The sequence below is a fragment of the Quercus lobata genome, chromosome 10 (assembly GCF_001633185.2).
Source record: "Quercus lobata isolate SW786 chromosome 10, ValleyOak3.0 Primary Assembly, whole genome shotgun sequence".
Classification (NCBI taxonomy): domain Eukaryota; kingdom Viridiplantae; phylum Streptophyta; class Magnoliopsida; order Fagales; family Fagaceae; genus Quercus; species Quercus lobata.
The window spans coordinates 48,055,197-48,064,260 of NC_044913.1; the positions used below are offsets into that span (position 1 = coordinate 48,055,197).

The 9,064-nt window shown below is 31.3% G+C and overlaps 1 protein-coding gene across 1 annotated transcript in view; it reads right to left on the reverse strand.

Moving 5' to 3' along the window:
• The window catches only part of LOC115964874 (probable NAD(P)H-dependent oxidoreductase 1), a 25,483-nt gene extending 23,470 nt beyond the window's left edge, over nucleotides 1-2,013 (reverse strand). Inside the window, exons 1-3 of the mRNA XM_031084108.1 lie at nucleotides 1,894-2,013; nucleotides 1,309-1,484; nucleotides 327-570 (exon numbers count right to left, since the gene is read on the reverse strand). Of these exons, the coding sequence (XP_030939968.1) occupies nucleotides 327-570; nucleotides 1,309-1,484; nucleotides 1,894-2,013 (540 nt within the window). The remainder of the gene's footprint in view (nucleotides 1-326; nucleotides 571-1,308; nucleotides 1,485-1,893) is intronic.
• Nucleotides 2,014-9,064: the final 7,051 nt, after the last annotated feature.

Consider the following 9,064-nt stretch of genomic DNA (forward strand, 5'->3'; position numbering starts at 1 on the left):
GCATGTACTTTGGACTAGAAATAGAATTGTCACAGCATTTGACATGAAATAAATATATATCAGTTATTGACAATGGCGATTGATGACCACAATGACAATGACATGAAGACTTCAGTACAAAAATTCTCAACAATTATTAAAAAATATATATATTCTCAACTAATTTGGCTGATCATCAAGTAGAATTCACGTTTGGTATATATACATACATATATATATATATATATATATATAAAATTTTAAATTTAGTGCCCAAACAAACCCAAGATTTCTTTGGCTGAGTCATGCCAGTGACTTTGCACATCAGTATGACTATTTTAGTATACCTGATTGACGGCTGGAGACACTGAAGCAAAATCTACCAGTCGTTCGATCTTCTTGCTAGAGAAATTGCTCACACCAATGCACCTACACAACCCCATCTCCATGCACTTCTCCATTCCAGCCCAGGTGGACTCAAGGTCTAGTTTTTCAAAGTCCTCTTCTTTTGGAACTGAATCACAAGCCCATGGCTTCAACTTAACTGGCCAGTGCACTAGGTACAAGTCCAAATATTCCATTCCCAAGTTCCTGATTTCCAATGCAAACCAAAACAAAAACTAGAATAGTTAGAACTTATTTGACAGATTGGATGGGTTGTGTTTTATATTTTCAGTCTCATATAACATTGGTTTTCTAGGCCATAGTTTTTTGGTCCATGGTTTTCTATCATTGTTTTCAATATCCTAGCTAGACCTATAGATATAATAGGCGATCTCATATGATTTGGCTGACATATTAAACAAGCATAAAACCAAGATACGTTGCACACCCACATGCAGTCTTTTTAGTGTTGCTATCTTATAAGCCTTGAATGAGATTTTGGGTATTATCTAAGATTGTTCCATTTTTATGAAAAAAAAAAAAAAAAAAAAATTGAAGGTGATGAGGTAAGGATTAGGTACAGTTTACGTGTTGTATGTTTTATTTCACAATTGAATTTAATCATATAATTACATTGATTTGATCAATACAGTATACTATATTTTTAAGAGCTGTATCTACGTTTAACATATATAGCTACTGTATCTAAGATTTGTCTGGTAAAGGGTATTATATATATTTCCTTGAGCTGAGATAGGAAGATGCTCTTTTAGTACATTAACATAGTTTGGATTCTGGAACATAAAGGGAGATTTTTGAAGCTAGGCAATAGAATAAACAAAGTAAAGTGGAGAATATCAAAGAACTCCTCTAGATTATTTTTTCCTTCACTTTTTGAAAGTGTGGTGTGGATGTTAATGCATGTGCTTAGTGCTTGATGCTTACTGTAGAGTTTGCTTGAGTGCTGAAACAGGATCATGGTGATCACTCCCCCAGAGTTTAGATGTAACAAAAACGTCTTCTCTTTCTATTGTCTTATCAAGAATTGCCTTTCTTAAAGCATTTCCCACTGCTGGCTCGGACCCATATATTTTTGCTGTATCAAAATGCCTGTAACCCAACTGCATATTGCAAAACAACCATAGCAAATTAATAACCAATACTTAGTTATGGAAGAATGGAAAACAAAATATAATTCAATGAAAATAAAAGAATGAAAAATGATAATCTGTTTCGATAAAGAGCTATTTGTCGTGAAAGAGCATGCTAGGGACACAATAATCTTCATAATCATTTTCATGTGAACTCATCATTGATAGTATTTTAAGTAGCGCTAACCACAACATACTATCTTAACAATAGTGAAAAAGAGTATGAATAACTGAAAAATTGTTGTGTCCTTAGATTTAATTGTGGTGAAATATCCATTAAAAAAAACTAAAATTAGGAAAAAAAAAAAAAAAACAAGTAAAGAAGATGTTTTTCTGTTTTATTTTTATGTAATAAACGATTAGTGTGTACGGTTTGTACCTTGAGGGCCATATGAATGGCTAATTCTGTTGTCTCCCTATCATTTTGGGAGGAATAAGTGCCTAGTCCAATGACAGGCATTGTTATTCCACAGTTCAAACGCACCTGATTGTTCCTCATCTCTGTCTCTCTGTCTCTGTGTGTGTGTTTGTGTTTATGTTTGTGTTTTTAGGCCACACCACAAAATGGTTCTCTAACTCCACCTATATATACAAGAAAAAAGTCAATATTATTAACGGTTTCCTTAGGACACTTCAACCACACAAAATACTTATAATGGTTAGGAATATTATAATTCTTTGTGAGAGTTGATGAAAGATGTAGAAAGAAAGTTAAAAAACTAAAAAAAATAATTGAAGTGTACAAATCGAAGCATGGGATCTTCCATGTCTCTAGGGATTTTATCAGCTGGCCCAATCCATCATTTTTAAGCCAAGTATCTTAGTAGAGAGCATTCATTCAGAGGAGGTTGTTTTCTCTATTTATATAAATACATGTTAATTAAATATATGTATAATTTTTATTTAAAGTCAACTTGATATATTATATTCCACTCTTGAGGAAAACATTATAATATAACATGAAATATGTGCTTATTTGCTTATATGCTTTCCCCAGTCATTCCCTCCCTTTCTTCAAATTTGAAGGCGTGAAGAATAAACTCTCATTTCAGGCTTGTGGGTGGTGCAAAATACTTGTTTTTTAATGGGACGGTTGACTCTTAGCATATAAATACCTTAATAAATAAATTAAATATTAAGTATTTGACTCGAAAATTTGTCAATGAATTTTTTTCTTTTCTAGTTTTAAGTCAATTCAGTTTTTAAATGTAAATGATTTACTGTTCTACATGATTTTGCTGCTCTACAAGTTGACTTTAATTTAGAAGTTATAGGAATCATGTTCTTTTGCTTTTGAAATTATTCAGATGTGCCACACGTCTTGTCTTGTCGATAATGTTCCTTGATAACTTTATTTTTTTCCCTAGCAAAAGAAATGAGAATGACCCATTTATTGGTTGTCAACGCCATACAATGAGAATATGAAGTTAGAATGAATGCCAATTCCCTTGTAAGTAGAGAAATACCCGAACTCCTTAAGGGCAAATTACAAAAAATATAAAATAATATGTTGATGAAAGAAATTCAAATAATATGTTAATAACACGTGGGTTCAAATTAACGTAATTAATAGAGTCTATTATTGTTAAATAAGAGATTTTGATCTGATTCTCACATACAAAAAAAAAAAAAAAAAAAAAATTGATATTTTGATTTGATAAAAACATGTGGGTACAAATTAGATCAACTAATAGAGTTTATTGTTATTAAATAAGAGATCTTAATTTGAATCTTGCCTATATAGCAATAAAAAAAAATATTGATATTTTAACTTGATAATAACATATGGGTTCAAGTTAGCTCAACTAATAGAGTCTATTGTCATTAAATAAGAGATCTTGATCTAAATCTTGCTTATACTATATATATATATATATATATATATTGTGGGTACCTAAGGCATGCTTAGGCATGCTTGGCAACGTCCTAGGCATGCTTGCAACGTCCTTGGCCGTCCTCGGCATGCTTTGCAACATCCTAAGCGTCCCACATCGAAGAGAAATCCCCCCACTTTCTACCTTATAAGCTTTGAAGCGAAGGAGTAGTGTACCGCTACTTCTTTAAAGAAAGAAATAGTGGTACACTACTCCTTCGCTTCAAAGCTTATAAGGTAGAAAGTTGGGGGATTTCTCTTCGATGTGGGACGCCTAGGACATTGCAAAGCATGCCGAGGTCGGCCGAGGATATTGCAAAGCATGCCGAGGATGGCCAAAGACGTTGCAAGCATGCCTAGGACGTTGCCAAGCATGCCTAAGCATGCCTTAGGTACCCACATATATATATATATATATATATTTTTTTTTTGATATTTTGACTTATTGATAGTAAAAATATATATATCAGAGTTTCTAAGGCTGATTTTTTCTTTAAAAATGTTTTGTCTTCTCTATATACGGGTTCAACTCATGACAGGAAAGGGAGGTAAGTGTCATCACGCTATAGGCCTTTTAAAAACACCCTCTCTTTATACGTTGAAAAGGGATGAAAACCTATTGTTTTCTTAAAAGAAATATAAAAAATAAAAATCAATCCTTATTTTTTACATTGATTTTTAAAGTTTTCATTAATACACATATCCCATTTTAGGTCCAGCTGGAAATTAAGATTGTCCACATAGACCAAATTTTTTTGAGAAACAACTTGACCAAATTATATAAAACAAAGTGTGTAGGATCGTATTTATTTTGGGAAATCACAAATGAAATATAAATAAATAATTGGATTATGTAATTGTTTGGGTGAGATACAAGTGTTATACTTTACATGGACAAAGGAGATCGATATTCACCATAATACACGTATTTTTTTTTGTTTTGTTTTGGAGCACCGCCACAACACGTGTCGGGATCTTGAAAATCCTGTCATGTGAAATATGGATTTTCTCATGTTCCTATGATCTTAGGCATATTTTCCCAATGCTCTGTTTTCTTTTTTTTTTTTTTAATTTTTTTTTTTTAAAGCCCAATGCTCTGTTAAGTTTTATTATTTTAGCTTTTTAATGGTGGATGTTCTCTCTATAGCACCGTTGTGAGCCATGGTTCTTTGTGTCAATGACTCATTCCGTACATCTGGATCTCAATTATTAATTATTATGGCTGTCAAAAAGTTGGTCCAAACATTTGCTGAGTACTGCAGTTAGCATTTTATGTACTTGAATTTTGAACTTATGTACTTGAATTTTGATGCCCGATACAATTTCCATGTACACACAATGGAAATTACGGACAACTTGCATTTCTGTCTCCCTCCAAAGAAATAGTTCTAAGGTAAATTTTGGGGTAAAACACTAAAACCTAAAAAGTAGGAACCTAGGAACCAAGACAGCAATACATAATACAAAAATGTAAAATCAGAAGTAGTGTTATTGTTAGATCTAAGACAAGAATTGTGAAGAATATAATTATCTTTTGTCACTTGATCTTGATGTAAAATTTTTATATTTTATATTTTATATTATGTATATACTATATATAAGTAGCAGAATCTGTAACATCTATTATCAATTTTTATCATTACGTCAAGATACCAATTGAGTAATCACTTGAAAAGTCATTTACATGACAAACCCTCACAAGTATATATATAGTTATAACAACAAGCAAATGAGGTTTTGAAATTTAGCTCTTCTCATTAAAAAAAATAAGATAGAAGAAGAGAAAACAATGCCATTAAAATATAAGATTATTCACCTATTAAGAAAATAATAGACCCTTTTTGAATCTCACTATCTCGGATTGGAGTTGGGTTTGGAAACTCAAACAACGTCCGGATTCCATTTTTTCCTCTGGCTAAGCTTACAACCTTACACAATAGTGTACCGGTTTGTGAACTATCAGGTTCAATAGGCTTCGACCTCCCTACTGTTTGTTCTATATGTGGTATGCATAATTAATGAATCAATTGTACATGTTCTTGATAATTATATTGTTTTTGACGAGATTCTATTGGACTAGGATTCGATTGAATGCTTGGAAATCTGAAAAAAAAGGAGGATTCTCCGTACTAAACATTAGCTACGAATTGTAAAGAAAGTACAAGCTGTTAACGCGTTTCCATTAATGTTCAGCTAGACACAAAATTTACATGAGCACAAGCAATATCCCATGGAACAAGGAGAATCATCTCAACTTGACAATATTTTTTATGCCAAATCCGAGTTTTTCATTGAATTATGTTAAATTAATGTTTGTTTAGAGATCAATGGAAGATTTAATTACAGTATTTTTGAGCTAGTACTTGTTGTAATCTAGTTTCCTCATACTCATGCAAAAGTTAAGGCTTAGGCCAGTACACAACCTCAACAAAAATCTATTTAATCTTTGATTACACTCCTTTATGTAGCCAAGATTCTACACAAAAAAAAAAAAGCACAATATTTATAAAGAAATAGAAATATTATGAACCAAAATCCACTAAGCATTATTATGTCTAATCCAAGCATTCCATCATTCTCTTAATAAATAATAATTTAAAAAAAAAATTCCACAAAGCATTTGATAAAAAAAAAAAATTAGAGAAAAAGAGTGTGCCTATCCACAACTTTACTATTCTTGTACACTTCAAATAAGTCACCCCAAAATACGTGTTAACTTCCTAATATATTATAGCCGACCCATGATGGGTTTTCGATCCATACGGAAAATACGACGTAGGTGTTGGAGATTTGCGTGCTGGATGTGTTGGTCAAAGGTAATGAGAAGTGGACTTGAAAAACAATATAATGTTAAATTTTCAATTGAATTGAAATAATAATTAATATTAGGGATATTACAAGTTTGGATATTTTCCAAAATTTAATCCAGTCCTCTAATTTCACTTTTCTTTAATTAAGTTTTCTAATTTTTAAGTTTATTGAATTTAAGTCTTTCGTTAATTTCCGTAAACAAACTCCATTAGGAAGCTTTTAAACTCTATAGCATGGATTTAGCTGTTTAAAGGATCCCTAATGAGGTTTTTTTTTTGGTAATAAATTTTGTAGTAGCTAGGTTAAGCATTTCTTTAAAATAATTTATTATGATTAGTTTATAATAAAAAATAAAGCCAATGGTGGACCATTTTCATAGAACTAACACCATCGATCCCACAAACCTTTAGTTCCCTAATTTTATTTTTCTTCTATTAAGTACTTTTCCAACTTTCAAATTTATTAAATTTAAATCTTCAGTTAATTTCCGTCAAAACACCTCCGTTAGGAAATTTCTAAACTCTAAAGCATGGATTTGGTTGTTTAAAGGGTCTCAAATAAAGTTTTTTGTAATAAAATTTGTAGTAAATTAAACATTTCTTTAATATAATTTATTATGATTAGTGTATAATAAAAAAATAAAGTTAATGGTGGACCTCTTTCAAAAAACCAACACCATCCCACACATTAAAAACTTTATGTGGCTAAGTTATGTCGGTTTGGCAACTGCTTTTTATTATTATTTTTCAAAGTTTTTTTTAGCTCACTTGTTAATATATGCAGTTTTAAAACTTTCACTTTTTCTAATTACAAATTTACAACTTTACTTTAACCACTTTCTAAAAAAAAAAACTCCACTTTGACCAACTTTTAACAAATAAATTTTTAGCAAAAAGTTATATTCAAAACTCATATTCAGCAGTGGAGCCACATGTACATGTAGACCAGCCATACTTTTTAAAATTCATTTATTTCACCATATGGTAATGGTATAACATCTTTACAAGTATAGCCCTTACAAAAATACTACTTGGCCCCCTTAAAACTTTTTAATGTTTAAACACTATTGTTAGTTTTAATCCTCCCAAAATATATTTTTTAATGTTTAAACACTAGTGTTAGCTCCCCACCTCATATCATCTGTCATCTTTGCAGATCCTTTTATGGCCTCACATGAGCCCCTTTGGCTTGGTGTACCAAATTCAGTGCTACAATTTCACAGCTCAAACTCCTCTAGTCCTAAAGACTCAACCTGCTTTCTCCATCTCGCAGATAAAGGTGTTACTCCTTTACTATCATATGTTGGTGGCATCATTATTAATGGAGTTGATCTTGTACGAATTGAGGAACTTAAATGATCAATCAGCCACCACTTCGACATGAAAGATCTAGGCACTCTTAGCGACTTTTTTTGGTCTCGAGATCACCTATTCTGATGACGGCCGCTATCATCTCTCTTAAGAAAAATATGTCTATGATCACATCTTTTGTGTGAGTCTCATTGATTGTAAGCTTGTGACAGTGACACACCCCTTAATTCCAATATCAAGCTTCTTGTCACGGATGGCGAGATCCTTCTTGATGTTAATCTCTATAGAAAATTAGTTGGCAGTAGTCTTGTGTACTTAACAGTCACCTTCTTTACATTTCTTACGTTGTGCACCTCGATAGTCAGTTTGTGTCTTCCCCATGCTCTGTTCACTTTGCTATTGTTTTCTACATCCTACACTGATCAAAATGGCACACATTTTTCGTAGGCTTTTCTTCTCTTCATCAACCAATTATTTAGTACAATGTGCCTATTTTAATGCTGATTAGTTAGGAAACCTCACTTATAGTCATTCCACCACTGAATATTACTTCTTGCTAGGGGATGTATTGATTTCATGGTGAGTGAATAAGCAAATTGCTGTTTCCTGATCTATTATTGAGGTTAAATACCATGCTTGGCTAACACCATTATTGAACTCGTTTGGTTGCACTCTATTCTCAAGGACATGGGAGTCCTTATTTTTGGAGTCACTTTGATTTATTGTGATAAACAAAGTGTTATTTTCCCTAAATGAGAAATGCTAACGAGTGCCCTTAGGTCATTAGTTAATAATTCATTTTAGGAAAGTTTTGATACCACTTTTATGGGAAATGAAAAAAAGTTTTTTTTTTTTTCATTTCCCATAAAAACTTTCTTTAAATGGGAAATATTAACAAATGCCCTTAGGGTACTGGTTAATAATCCATTTTAAGGAAGTTTTGATACCACTTTTATGGGAAATGAAAAAAAGCTGTCAAAATATTAATTACTTTTTTTTTTTTTTTTTCATTTCCCATAAAAACTTTCTTTAAATGGATTATTAACCAGTGCCCTAAAAGCACTCGTTAGCATTTTCCTATTTAAATTTCTCAAAATGACATATTCAATGAACGTAGACAAATCATATTATGCGTTTTTCACTTAGCGCTACTGCCATCTCGCTAATCAGGATTGCCACATGGGATTCACATCTATTTGAGTATGTGCTAACTTGTGAAATAGTTTTGCAATTCTTTCCGCCGTCGAATTTCTTCTTTTAGTTGTAATTTTTTTTTTGTTGAAAATAAATATTTTTTTTTATAACAATATATGTGTGTGTGTGATGAAAATGATGAAATCAAGTTAGTGTTAATTATTTCCATATTACACCACTCAATAACTTTTTAATAGTTTCTCAAAAAAAAAAAAAAAACTTTTTAATAAATAAATATTTAAAAATTCTATCGTTGGATCATAAATTCTCATTCTTGTAATATATATGTATTACAAAATTTTGTGTTAATTAAATGTTAATAAAATAAAAACTTGACATTTCAATATTTTATAGAAGATAAT